The 13388-nt window shown below is 46.3% G+C and overlaps 7 protein-coding genes across 7 annotated transcripts; 2 read left to right on the forward strand and 5 right to left on the reverse strand.

Moving 5' to 3' along the window:
* Window positions 1-356: 356 nt before the first annotated feature.
* On the reverse strand, window positions 357-2228 carry F4817DRAFT_360443 (cytochrome P450; the record flags this gene model as incomplete). Its single annotated transcript, XM_049306279.1, has 5 exons — window positions 357-771; window positions 835-1046; window positions 1111-1162; window positions 1219-2048; window positions 2124-2228. The coding sequence occupies 5 exons, from the start codon at window positions 2226-2228 to the stop codon at window positions 357-359; spliced, it is 1614 nt and encodes a 537-aa protein (XP_049156591.1).
* A 381-nt stretch (window positions 2229-2609) lies between these two features.
* On the reverse strand, window positions 2610-5022 carry F4817DRAFT_345432 (putative cytochrome P450). The gene is made up of 6 exons (XM_049304257.1): window positions 4744-5022; window positions 4547-4685; window positions 4172-4464; window positions 4015-4104; window positions 3230-3929; window positions 2610-3122 (listed from the first exon to the last, which is right to left on the reverse strand). Exons 1-6 carry the CDS (start codon window positions 4810-4812, stop codon window positions 2944-2946), a joined length of 1470 nt encoding a protein of 489 aa, XP_049156592.1. The 5' UTR covers window positions 4813-5022; the 3' UTR covers window positions 2610-2943.
* Window positions 5023-5340: 318 nt separating this feature from the next.
* Window positions 5341-7252, reverse strand: F4817DRAFT_345436 (DNA repair protein). The gene is made up of 2 exons (XM_049304258.1): window positions 7005-7252; window positions 5341-6921 (listed from the first exon to the last, which is right to left on the reverse strand). Exons 1-2 carry the CDS (start codon window positions 7095-7097, stop codon window positions 5749-5751), a joined length of 1266 nt encoding a protein of 421 aa, XP_049156593.1. The 5' UTR covers window positions 7098-7252; the 3' UTR covers window positions 5341-5748.
* An 18-nt stretch (window positions 7253-7270) lies between these two features.
* F4817DRAFT_198752 (inorganic phosphate transport PHO88) lies at window positions 7271-8604 on the reverse strand. Its single transcript, XM_049298551.1, has 3 exons — window positions 8286-8604; window positions 8058-8218; window positions 7271-7990 (listed from the first exon to the last, which is right to left on the reverse strand). Exons 1-3 carry the CDS (start codon window positions 8306-8308, stop codon window positions 7596-7598), a joined length of 579 nt encoding a protein of 192 aa, XP_049156594.1. The 5' UTR covers window positions 8309-8604; the 3' UTR covers window positions 7271-7595.
* Window positions 8605-8820: 216 nt separating this feature from the next.
* On the forward strand, window positions 8821-9678 carry F4817DRAFT_360446 (ribosomal protein L16; the record flags this gene model as incomplete). Its single annotated transcript, XM_049306280.1, has 3 exons — window positions 8821-9246; window positions 9305-9446; window positions 9503-9678. 3 exons carry the CDS (start codon window positions 8821-8823, stop codon window positions 9676-9678), a joined length of 744 nt encoding a protein of 247 aa, XP_049156595.1.
* A 498-nt stretch (window positions 9679-10176) lies between these two features.
* Window positions 10177-12192, forward strand: F4817DRAFT_367207 (uncharacterized protein; the record flags this gene model as incomplete). Its single annotated transcript, XM_049307088.1, has 3 exons — window positions 10177-10461; window positions 10514-11044; window positions 11096-12192. The coding sequence occupies 3 exons, from the start codon at window positions 10177-10179 to the stop codon at window positions 12020-12022; spliced, it is 1743 nt and encodes a 580-aa protein (XP_049156596.1). The 3' UTR covers window positions 12023-12192.
* F4817DRAFT_345440 (uncharacterized protein) lies at window positions 11998-13366 on the reverse strand. The gene has a single exon (XM_049304259.1). It carries the CDS (start codon window positions 12627-12629, stop codon window positions 12363-12365), a length of 267 nt encoding a protein of 88 aa, XP_049156597.1. The 5' UTR covers window positions 12630-13366; the 3' UTR covers window positions 11998-12362.
* Between the last annotated feature and the right edge of the window lie 22 nt (window positions 13367-13388).

The raw sequence follows: 13388 nt of genomic DNA on the forward strand, positions 1-13388 counted from the left end.
TGTTCAAATGTTTGTGACTCGAGTCTAGGGGCCTGCTTTTTTTGTTTTTTCTTTTCTTTTTCTCTCTCCCCTTCTTTTGGTTTTTATTTTATTTTACTGATGTTTGAATTATGTTAGTTCTTACGCATCTTTATCAAGGCTCCCTAACGAAACAGAATACCTCTTTATCTTATGATAGTCATAACAACTTTTCTATTCTGCTAGGTGTACTAATCTTTCCAAGATAATTATCACAACTAGGGATAATCTCCAAAACATATTAAAGCTAACCTCGATATTTAGTTGGCTTACTCAAAATTATCATGTCATCTTCTATTTATTTTACATCAGTTAGGTAATGGTAGCCTTATTGTCTTCTATAACACACGCTCTTTCACCCTAACCGTCATCATCATACCACCCCTGGGCTTTGCCTCCATTGACAACTCTTGGAATACGATGTCACCGAAGATGGTATCAAGATCCGTGTAGGTCGACCTAGGCTTCGGGTTAGGCCGGAGCCCGGCAAGCTCGAAGTGGAAGTCTCGAACAGTGTGCAACAGGATCACGCGCATGATGTCTATAGCAAGGTCTTGCCCCAGGCAAGCACGCGGCCCGCGACTGAAGCTACGGAACCAACCGCGAGGAACACCTTCGCCTAGAAATCGCTCAGGCCGGAACGCGCTGGGCTCCGGGAAGTACCGCGAGTCGAAGTGCATAGTATGCCAAGAGGGGACGATGACCAGGCCGCCATCAATGGGATACTCGCGGCCTTGGTACGAAACCGTTGCGCTGTGAAGAATTCGCATTAGTATTGCTCGCTTAGATAGCTCTGGGAAATAGGGGGGTCCTTACCCTGCTGGTGCTTCCTTGACGCCAAATCCAACAGGGAAAAGCCGCATCGTCTCTTTGATCACGCCTGTTGTGTATTCTAGTTCATTAAGTTTTGTTGGTGACTCCTTTATGTTCTCCACAGTTGTCTCAAGGTCTCTGCCGAACACAGCATCCTGCTCTTCAAGCATTTTCTGGACAACTTCTGGATGTTTTGATAAGAGCATGTAAACATACTTTTGGTTAGGATGGGTTAGCTGAGGTAAATGGTTAAAGACAAATTCTGTGAGGAGCTCTTACGCATAGCGTGTCAACGCTTGTTCCCATCCCACCGAGTAGGAGACCTTTCACACTGTTTTAGTTATGTAAGTGTATGTTCCTATTTGAGGTGCTCAAATAGGGCCGTACTTCGTTACTAATAATTCCAATTCTCCTTCAGGAAGCTCGACGGCTTTAAGACCTTTTCGACTTCCATCCTGCAACACCGTTTCTCGGAGCATCAAATCGAGAATGCTAAGAGGATCTTTACGTGAAGGCACGATATTCTCATTCCTGAGCGCGGCCAAGCGCTCCTGAATTTTTGCAGCAACAGACGCGTCGACCCGCTTCCGAACAGACCACTTTTTCAGTGCCACTTGTAGTTTGACGAATGGGTTCATGGAAAGTTGCTGATTGATTAGTTCGATAGTCTGCTTTAGATCTTGGTGGTATGAGCTGCCCTGCGTTTGTGCGTTAAGTGGGAAATTGAAGACGACCCGACCAACAATATCGAATACCAGCTTAGATAACTCATTCTCCATGGAGAAGACTTGACGGCCGGTCGCGAGCTTTTTTAGAGCTTCCCTAAAGATCATCGTCTCGTCGGCCATGAGGCCTGTGAGTGTTCTGACATAGGAGGGTAAAAATGCTGGAGCCATTGCGTTGTGAAGCTTTTTCCACATAGGACCATTCACGGTTGCGACAACATTTTCGCCGATTATACTCGACATCAACTCCTGGGCGAGCCGGTGCTGATTGTATACCCTCGTTACCTGCACTGCATCCATAAGCTCTGGTTCTGTTAGGATGACTTGCGGATCCGCTATGGGCCACAGATCGAGATACCAGATACCCTTCAGGTCATACTTCTGCGCGATGGCAGTGATATACGCCTGTGGGTGATTATTCGGAGGCAACTGGCTAGCGATTTCGCCCATGAGTTTAAGGTGACCCCATAGGAAGCTATGCGGTGGTTTGGGCTATATTCTACATTAGTCTCGCGTCTCCCCTTTGTTCTCATGATGTGATCTAGACGAGGGAGAATCAATTCGTACCAAGTCCTTAAACCGCTGTCTCCGGCGATACAAACGATAAATAAAGTCTAATATAAGCGCACCCAGTACGGGGAGCAAGACAAGAGAAACACCTTGAATCCCCATCGTCAACTCTTCGTTAGGTGGTAGTCTTAGAGCTAATCGATGAAGTTCCTAAGAACAACAAAGATACCCAGGATCTTAGGCCATGCAAGGAGTAGTTCTATAGACCTATCGGCAACAAGTAATTGACAAACAAGGAAGACACCTATATAAGTAACACGGTAGTATCACATCCAAGATCAACTTATTATTGCTTTAGGTACTTACCACTATATGATACTTAAGAATACCAACGTCCGCGGCAATCGAGCTTCCAACTATATTCCGTTATGTCCGCCAGGGATGATACAACTAACTCCCTTTTCGCTTGTTCAGCCCTGTGGGTGTGCTAAAAACAGAGACGGGGGACTTCGCAATTAATCCCCGATCCATGAACTAGTGGAGTCTTCGCTATAAGCAACTATTTATTTACTTAAACGTATATACTACTAGATCCAATCTTCTATGTAATTAGGTTTACAAGAAGCGTTTGTACTGTGTATGTACACCTGCCCTATCTTCAATTTATTATACATAGTATATACAAGTTTGCCGAATAATCGTCCCGTATATATCTTTCCATAGCGTACCTGAGGCGCTGAATAGACAGCCCGATCTCATAATCTCGACGGATAAGTACAATATAAATAGAGCTAACAAGTATTCTTCCAGCATGCCGCATGGTCACCCGCAAAGCCAGATAACAGGTACCTAGTTAAGCAGACGATATCAGCACACCTTAGTGAGCGTTAATCAAGCAGCGTTGGCCCTTCGGCGCCATGAGGAAGAACATGATAGGGACCATGTCCTGTTCCGTGAATCCCTCTAAACAGGAGACAGTAGCGTTCGGAAACCGGGTGAAGAACCGCGCGGTAGCGAGACGCAGTTCCATCTTGGCTAAGTGCAGGCCAATGCAGACTATATGCAGTTAGAAACGGTCCAATCAATCATATCCAAAAGAACTTTTAGGCATAGGGTTATAGGTAAGAGGGATATGGATGTGGAAATTGTAAGTAAAAGCTCACTTCGACTGCCTCCACCAAATGGTACGAACGCGTCCTTCATCGCCTTCGTCGGATTCTCCCATCTTGAAGGGTCAAATTTCAACGGTTCCAGATAGACAGTCGGGTTCCTATGCATACTGTACGCCTGCGACGACACCGTGTAGCCGCCGGGAATGTAATGCCCGGCAAGAGTAGCACCTCCCGGGGGTACGACACGAGGTAGACCCGAGGGGGCGGCGCTGTATAGGCGCAGCGTCTCCTGAATCACATGGTCGAGGTAGGGCAGCTTCTTGAGGTCCAGGTCCGTGAATCCGTCCGGCAGCGTGCTCAATTCTGCCAGCAGCTTCGCCTTAACGTCGGGGCGTTTACATAAGGTCCAGATGAGGTATGTCAGGGTGTTAGTGGTAGTGTCGCTTCCAGCTGCGATATACGCCATGGCATCTTCGCGCAGCTCTTCGAAAGGCAGCGTGTCTTCGTCGTTCTCCGAGGCACGGTACAACTTAGATAGGAGCGTGTGCTTGGCGTCCTGTCCTTCTTCTACTAGTTTGTAGTGCCGGCCTAGCGATTGCGTTGCGTATCCGCGCATGCGGTCTCGGACTTGTAGACCCACGCTGAGAACCGGCAGCGGGATGTACTTAGTGACCTTCGTGAGGAAAGGGAATGTTGACCTGAGGCCTCCAGCAAATCCTATCGTTTTCAAGTCGCGGATGTATTGGGTCTCCTATTACTTACAACGCAAGAACAGGGTCAGTGGAAAAGACCAGAATTTGACGGAGATGATGAGGAGTCATGGGCAAGATACGCACCTCCCTTGTTTCCAGCATGCGGAATGAAGACCCGAAGCTAAGCTCACCGATCACGTCGGTGGCCATATATAAAGCCCAACGAAACACATCCTTTGGGAAGCAAAGAGAGTAGATTAGCAACTTCTCTCCCCTCTCTATAGATGAGGTAGCAACTTACCGTAGCACCGCGCTTCTCCATTTCTTCGGCCATACCCTCAATAGTCATACGAACCTTGGTTTCAACCGTGGGTCTATGTGAGTTTAAACCTGACTCCGACATCTCGTATGCGAGGAGCTTTCGGTGTCGTCGGTGATAGTTGACATCGGTCGTGCTGAAGACGTTATTGACTCCTGGTAGGAAAGCCTCGTAAAACGGGGACTTGAGGAACTCGCCCTTGACCTGGTATATCTGCTGGACGGCGTTCGGATCTTGTATGCTGACTTCGTTGGGGCTGATACGGACGACGGCGCCTATGATTTTACCGGGTCATAGTTAGAAAAAGGGGTTTTTTTTTCAATGACTAGGGGTATGTCTGGATAAGGATGAACGTACCGTATTTTTCATGTAGCGAATGAACCCATTGTGGCCTCTGGCCTGTAATAGCCTTATACTTCAACATTGTTTCCGTCCATAACGTATACCAGGGACCAGGCAGTCTTGCCAGGGGGTTGCTCAGAATAGTATAGGTATACTACGAAGTAGTTAGCTCTCTCCGACACAATTATTTCGGTATGATTCGAGTCTCATACGCCCAGTGTGGCTACGCCCACAGCGATCAGCAGAAGCTGTCCACGCTCGAGGCTGCTCAATGCTTCCATACTCGTGTTTTGTGATCTTTTTTGTTTACTCTTATATCATGCGTAGGTATGTAGGTGGTATTGCAGTTAACCTCAATATAAATTAAAATCAAAGCCTACTATATCACTTAAGTAAACTCCCTCTTATAGACAGGAAACTGTATCCTTAAATACTAAACCCTTAATCACTATACTCATTCGTCAAAGTCTATAAGTCGGTTTCACACACTGAAGCGAAAGGCCGAGAGTCACGAGAAATTGCGGAATTGTGGAATTGCGGAATTATAGCATTAAGATACTCCGACTAATAGACATACCTGCGGGCAATGCCGACTATTTCAGAAATAATTAATAAAGTCGGCGACATTAGTCTATTTGTGTAGTATAGAACCACATTCTTAATTCGGAGGGACGGTAGAGGGTTAAGACCGAATTGTCCGGATACCTATTCGATAAGCTCCGTCCTACCGTCGTATATAGGAACCAATTGAAGCCCAACTGATGATCATTATTTCAATTGAGATTTTTCGTCTCCATCAAACAAAATACCGGCATACCTCAATATACAATTAATCCTCTTCGATATACGAAGAGGCGAATAAGTGGATGCCTAAGGCTAAGGTGGATAGTTGGTTGCTCAGTAAGGCACAACTTTTACGTGTCTCGCTCTGTCGGCCCATAATTGTAATGACGAGTGGCCTGCTATATGCATCATTGCGTAGCAATATGAATATTATCGCGCTGATTAATAACGCGAAACTCAAGCATTAAAAATCGATAGACATTAGCCGTCTATACGCTTTATTAAGACGAATTAGCAAGAAGCTACCTATCAGAACGACTTCTCGAATAAACAATAACTACATACCTCAATGTGTGGTAAGTTACGTAAAAAGGCCTTTTCATAAAGGAGCTATTAATTATGCTCTACATAACTGGGTATCATTATTTATCTTCCTAAAATTCCATCTCTTCAACTTCCATGCTACAGGTCGTACAAGTCTTCACCGTTGAACCGTCATCTTTCTCGATGACTCGTCCCCATTCGTGAACATGTTTGCCACCATTGGAAATTGCATCCCCAAACTTGGCTTTCTTGCCAGACGCCGTACCTCCTCCTCCGTCTCCCCCAAGTTTCCCCGTCTGCCTCCGGTACGCATCCGTCCTCGTCCGCTTCTTAAGGTCCAGTAGCTTCTCTTTGAATTTAGTTTCTTTCCGTTTCTTCTTCTCCGCCTCACGACGTTCGAACTCAGCATCCAGCTCCTCCGCCGAACCCCATTTTTTGTCACTAAAAGCATACTCTTCGACCTGATACCGAAGGAATAGCATCATATCATGCCAGTGGGACTTGTGTGGGTTTGGTTTTGAGAGGTGGGGCAGCAGCTCTGCGTCTCTCAGCTCCGGCTCTGTCAGAAGGTAGTCCTCCCTGCACTCCGTCTTGGTCAGAAGACTATATTTTTCGGGATATTTCTCTTTGCAGCTGTTGCAGATGGCACACCCGAAAACCTCCTCCCATACGAAGTCGATCTCGAGATTCCTACACTCGCGACATCTCTTCCGGTCCTTTTCATCCCGTAGCACACTCAGGCCCGGTTCGAATGGCCCTGCCTTCTGCCGTTGGAGCTTCTTCAGTAACTGCCGCCTTTCCCACTCTTGCACTGTCATTCCCTTGGGTCTCTCTTCCTGACCTTCACCAGGCCCGTTGCCCTTTCCGTTGCCCGTAGCAGTAGACCCCGACATGGCCTTGTTCCAAGGATCGTCCTCGGCACTCAAGAAGCCACCTTTCGTATCCGTCATCTTGCCGAAGTCGTAGTCGACAAACTTAGTGAACTTCCTCGCTGGTCTGATAGCCCCTTCGTCCTTATCCGCCTTGGCCTGGTCGGCACTGTCGCCAGGAGCAGCCTTGGCAGGCGAGACCCCATTAACGCGGCCGTCGCGGCTGGTGGACGGTGTCTCGCGGACTCGAGTACCAGATATAGCATCATAAGCGCGCTTACGCGTGTTCGGGACTTGCGCATTATCGGTGGCAATGAAGCCAGATGGAGTGCGAGAGACGGAGGGTGCGCCAGCTGCACGAGCGGCGGACTCATGCTGTTCACGTAATGCCTTAGCTCGGAGTCTATTTTCTTCCTGTAAATTACACTATAGTTAGAATAAAGCTCACAAGTATTGAATGCAATCAAAACTATTCTTTCGCCGAGGGGTTGACTCACGATGCGACGGGTAATCTCAGGCGTAGGAGGGGACGCTATGGGTTTAGAGGGGTTGACAGTTTTCGCCTGTGGTGGCGTAGAAGGGCGGTCCATTTTGCAAAGGAAGTATGATCATGAGTAAGCGTAAGGAAAGTCCAGCTATGAATAAGTTGAGACGAGAAGTTGTTGTAATTTCGAATGTTAGTACTATCTTTCGGGATTGGCTCCAAAATGTAAGGGTTCAGTATCATGTAAGCCGGTGACGTCGGGTGGTTGAAAACGGTACTATAAATTTACATAAAAAGAATTATCCCCGACATTTACGCTACCCCGGAGTCCCGGACAGCCGGAATTTTATACGTGCACGTACCTACCTACGTAGATACATTACAGACAATGATAATAATGAGAATACCTTGGTAAGCTGTTGAAATCATTACAGCAACTGGATACGCAAATCTCTAGTATACATGAAATTTGCAATTGTCTATTCGTGATGTACGTATAGTCTAGTAGTAAACCCTCCATGGTATTCTTCGTATACAGCGTCAACATTATGCTGTAAGTCCCTCCATTAAGCCACTTTAAATGAGCGAGCCACTCGTAACATCATTACTCGTCCTTGACACCACCCCGGCCGGCACGCTCGGCGGCTTCAACAGCTTTCTTATCGCTCTGCGCAGGCCCGCTCTGGAGACCACCCATGAGCCCGGCAGGTTGCTTAAAGGGACGCTTGAGATCACCAATCGCCGGCTGGCCGAGGAGGTGGATCTTGACCAAGTTGGACTCGATGGCGCCCTTGAGCGGGATGATGGATTGGATCAAGAGCGGGTTGGTGTACTTCATGTATAGGTGCATAAAGCCCATCATTGCAAGACCCATAATCTGCGATCGGAAAGAGTTCTTGAGTTGCTGCGAGTCGTAGGCTTGGACGGTGGTAGTCACAAGTTTGCCCTCCTCCGAAGATCCCATCGGAGCCGGTTCGACGTATTTGAGCGTGGTGAGATCTATACGTAAGTGACTGGTTAGTATAATTGTGTGTATAGTGTAACGTTTCCAAGGGGAGAATCGTACCCTTCTTCTTGTTGATCTGGAATTGGACGTAGACGTAGATACCAGCAATGATCACATTGCTGCCAATGTAGAGCGCGCGAACAATATTGAGGACATCGGGATCATCGAAAGGGATTCGCTTGGAAACTTGCATCATCCCAAGGATGATGATGATGTTAGTTCTACCGAGACTCAGTTAGCTACTACTTCACGAGTGTATACGTGCGAGACAAAATTGATAACACGTACACTTGAGGACTGAGTATAGCCATTTTGATTGCGGGTGCAAGTATGAGACGATATAATAAACCAAAGAGAACGGCTGCTTGGGCTAGCAGAAGAGATTGACGGGCAGAAGAGATTGACGAGATTTTCTGTCAGATGCGCGAAGGCGACAAGCGACCCAAAAGAATGGAAAACGTAACAATTGGTGGTGGCCTACGATTGGAATTTGTCGCATCAAATTACTGCGACGGATGTAGAAAAGTAAGGGACCAAGGTTCTTCCGTACCTTAACTAACCTTATCGAATTCCTTATCAAGTTCTGGCCACGTTCCGTTGTGACGACCTAGGTGGAGCTTACTCATTGCGTAATTGTATTATATAATCTTCGAGGTTAGCACTTAAATGCGCTAAAGTATAATATAGGTACGTACCCCACTAGCGGCTGATGATCCGCGATTGGATCTTCAAATTTGGTCACTTTTGACTTCAATGGTCAAATTTCGAGGTGCGAAGCGATGACGGGAGCTTTCGACGATTGAGTCTCCATATCCTCGCAATCATGCATTCCAAGGCGCCGTCATGCCTTGTCGGCGCTTTCCGGTCACTTACGATAGCCCATTCTTCAACTACGCGCCCATTGATCAGACCCAGCACCTCGATTGCGCCCCGAAAAATTCCATGTTCCCAAAATGTCCGTCTCTTTTCGGCAACGGCGTCAGTGGGCGGCAACTGGCTAGAGCCCAATATAAATCGCAAGACGAAGATGATGAAGGGACGAGCTAGGGTCGCAACCGGTGGCTCTACTAAAGGAACAACGGTGATGTGGGGAGATTACGGACTACGGATGATTGATCACCATCGAAGGATCAGCGCTCAAAATCTCAAGATTGCGGAGGATACTATCAAGCAGCGACTACGTGGTCAGAAGTACCGACTATATAAGAGAGTGTGCTGCAACATTGGCGTGTTCGTTAGCGGCAACGAGGTCTGCCCTCCGATGTTCCCGTTTCATATGTCCCTCTATAACTAACCCACATTTATAGATACGTATGGGTAAAGGAAAAGGTTCATTCGATCATTGGGCTGCAAGAGTAGCAGTGAATCAGATCGTCTTGGAACTAAGAGGGATGGTCCACGAGCAAGTTGTGCGCGACGCCTTTCGGTTAGCCGGTAACAAGCTACCTGGTAAGCACCGTACTCTGCGGCACTAGGTATATACGCTATCCTAACATTATATTCAGGGCAATGGGAATTTGTGAAGAAGGGTGAACCGCCAGTGGTTGGTATTACCAAGCTGGACGGAATTACATTGGAGGATTTAAAGAGACCAAGACGAAAGGTCCCAGCCGAGTCTATAGAACCTGCTCCACCCACGCCAGGCTCAGAAGGTCCACGGACACCCCTAGATCTCCCCTAACTACGAGATCTTATATGATGTATGATTAGGTTATAAGAGACAATCAAGTCACTTTCGATGTCGTATTTATGTCTAGGTTATAAACTACGGGCGGGAAGAAAAGGTTATCTACACTTGTGTAAGTGGCACTTGCCGTGAGATGTACCAATATCTACCTAGGTACTTGGGTATATACAATGAAGAAGTTGCGACACAAATTATAGTAGGCCCTTCAACTCCTAGTTCGCTCTTCCCAGAGTCCTTATGTTTCGTTACTTCCAATTCTATATGCTCCAAGGTGGAAACCCACAGTCCAATTTCTATTTCTGTATAATCCGTCTCCTCTTATCACAAACTACTAACCTAATATAATACCACCAAACATCACCTTTCCCCCGGGTTCGATGCTACTCCCTACATATATAGGTGTCTCTATTATATTATGTTTTTAGATGTATAGCATCAATTTTACCCCCAGAACGGAAAACTTCATGAATAAGTTGAGCCATATGTTCTACTATGGCTGACTATACTGAGCTTGAGCTCAAGACATTCGAACTTTCTAGCGCAGAATCCGATTCCTCCTTGTCCGTGACTTCTCTTGCGTTGATCTCAGACGTACCATCCTCTCAATATTCCTCCGAGAAGCTTTTTCAGTCAATTCAGTCAAAAGAGCTATGGCTTATTTCCCCCGGTATATGCCGAATGCAAATCATAGTAGTGCAGAATCAGGTATCCTTGGTATTAGGAGAAACTGAACCTGGATTCCTGGAACATCTAGCCGATGTGATCTGTCAATGCCCAGTAAGTCACCATGATTGGATCTTACTATGGTCGCTCATGTGAATCTGTCTAGCTTTGGCCTGCCCTTGGCCTTACAATTAAACAAGAAGATATACAATACCAGCCGCTATACGACGGAGCCCCGAATCTCTATTTCATTATCGAACATCTACATAAGTCATCTGTACTCCTCTCACCACCACACAGTCCCACTGCTCGTCTATATGGGATAGAGTGCCTATTTCAATACCAAACAAATAATTCGGATGGATCTGATACCGGCACTAACGAATCTAACATATGCGATCTCGATATGGATGACTATCCTCCCGAACCGGCTTCACAACCGCAAGCGCTAGACTTAACCAGTGACGCTCATGGGAGCGCAGTCTATAATTATTATTATTGGGAAGATCCAATTCTGGATATTTTTGCCAAGCATTCTCGACAACGATGGAACGATGCAGGCCGCTTAGCCCAGATGGCGTTATACGTGACTATTGGCATCAGGAAACGTATGCGCGGCTTACGATTATTCCAGCTGGATAATCGACCCTCATTACTCGAACTAGCCCCTGCTATTTGGAACGCTCATTATCTCAAGGTTCTGAAAACTCTCATAAGATTAAAATTTTTGTCTAACAACGAGATCTAGGCAGTGACGTACCACGCGGCCAATATCCCCATTATTTCGAGCATTCTGGCTGCACCATCTCGAAACCGGTCAGCATCTTTACGGGAAAAAAGTAAAAGGTTGCTAGTAGATGTAGATGACACCCTTAGTAATAAACCCTCTACTAGCATAGAGACTGAAGCCGAGCTAAACACCTACCGATGTTCCATTCAGCAAAGGCTTTGGGATTTAGTGCAAGCAAAATTAGAGCCGACTACTCGCATCAAGAATGCTAGTATAAATATTGATACACAACAGCGCGAAAACGTCGATTGGCCTTTCGAGATAGCATCTTCGAGTATGGGCTCTCTTGAGGAGCCCGAGAACAGCGATTATTTCTACATCTTGGACAGAACTTCGAGTAAGGATTTCGACTTCGACAACGCCTATGATGAGGGCCGGTTATTATATCAACTTCAAGAGCCTCCAGGGGGAGATTGTAGTAGCCATCTCGACGCAACAGCTGAATATGAGCAGTGGCAGCACGGGGATCAGGATATAAGGGCCACCAACGAAGGCTCCCTCGCAGAAGTCATTGACACAATAGAGGTGGAATCAGACTATTTGCCAAATAGTAGTCCTCGGGATGATTCTCTTATTCATTCTTCAAGTTTGTTAGAATTACGAGGCACTTCAACTGTCCGACAACACATTTCCGGCGATTTTAGTGATTCGATTGTGGACGTCAATGATCTACACGCATCCGATTATGCATACGGCGTTGAGGGCATTTGCAATTCTACAGATGAGTTGCCATATAACACTCGACGTATGCTCTGGGACGATATGCAACAACATATGTATAAGAGTGGAGATGATTATCCCTATAGGAGAGATAAAGGAATGATAGATCAAAGTCATGAGCTCAGAGAGGAACAAACAGGTTCTCAGGATATAGATATGTATTGACAATATTGATAAACCATATAACCGGGTAAATACGCAATGATTATGAGTGCTAGACGCGGCCTGCTGTCGTCGAAGCGTCTCTAAATGCTATCCTTATTGTTCTATTCTACCCTTTCACCCGAACACTAAGCACCTAGAACCCTGTCCGCTTAGCTCCATAACAGCTACGTATCCATTACTCCCCTTAAGACATCTACGTCTGGATGCATCGTGGTTTCTCGACGAAGGCGTCGGTGGCGGATAGTCGCAAAAAAGCATAATTGCCGGGTTCTATCCCAATTAAGAAGTTGCTATAACACTTTCGATTGTCGTATCAGAGCTGTCTTACGACAGAAGACCTTTATCGAGCTGCCGGTGGTTTTCCTCCTGCTTTCTTGTCCCCCTTGGGGACCTTCTTTTTCTTCTGCTCGGGCTTCAAAGTCGCGTAGTGGATGTACCACATGAAAACGCCCTCAAGGATGAGCGAGACGAGGACGACGACGAGAATAGTGAACAAGTACGGCTGGTCGTTTAAAGTACGGACGGCTGCATCTGTGGCGCCAATCTTGGACATGAATCCGAATTGACCACCTGGTGGGCTCGGTAGATTGGGGTTTTGTTGAGACATTTTGAATTGTGCTTGGCTTCGCGACGGTCTTGGGGTTGGTGAAGGAGTTGTTCGAGTATTCGACTTCAAGTTGAAAGGGTATCGAGTAGATGGAATTGAGCGAATGGACAAGTAAAAGAAACTAGGCGCGAGCAAGACAAAATTATGGTGCACCAGTCACACTAGAAAGGAAGAAAAGAAGGGAAATTGTAATGATAGCTTCACTTTCGCAAAATTAGGAAAAAGGGAGAAATGAACAACCAAGTTAGTTTAGGCAATGGGTCTGTACCTGAGTAATAATGAAAATTACCTAAGGGTAAGAGAAACGTAAGTAATCCTACACAATGTCTTGTGTTTAGTATCAGCTATGCGACAAGCGCCTCCTAACGTTGCGGTCTCGACTGATGGACTGACGATAGTAACAATCCCTGTGAAACTCGTGAGTTTCAGACCTGCGGCAAAGTCGACAGATTTAGTATGGCCAATGATTGGTGGGTAATGGGGAACGCTTAGACGTCACCCTATCCAGATCTCGAGTGCCATAAATGTATATGGGAATTTCAACTGACGACTGCGCGGCATCATGCTTTTTACTCCTATATTTTGAAGGAGGCTTACTTCCGAATATCTCACATAAGAGGTAGTGATAAGAAAAAACATTGAAGAAGGCGGATGCAATAAATGGTACCATCTGTGACGTTGTGGTTAGGTAGTTACAAAGTATAGTACTTGTACATCAAGTAAGTCGCTAACAGCAATGATTAAAGCTGATTGGTTTCC

This window comes from Daldinia loculata (assembly GCF_022478755.1).
Source record: "Daldinia loculata strain CBS 113971 unplaced genomic scaffold F4817scaffold_45, whole genome shotgun sequence".
Taxonomy (NCBI): Eukaryota; Fungi; Ascomycota; class Sordariomycetes; order Xylariales; family Hypoxylaceae; genus Daldinia; species Daldinia loculata.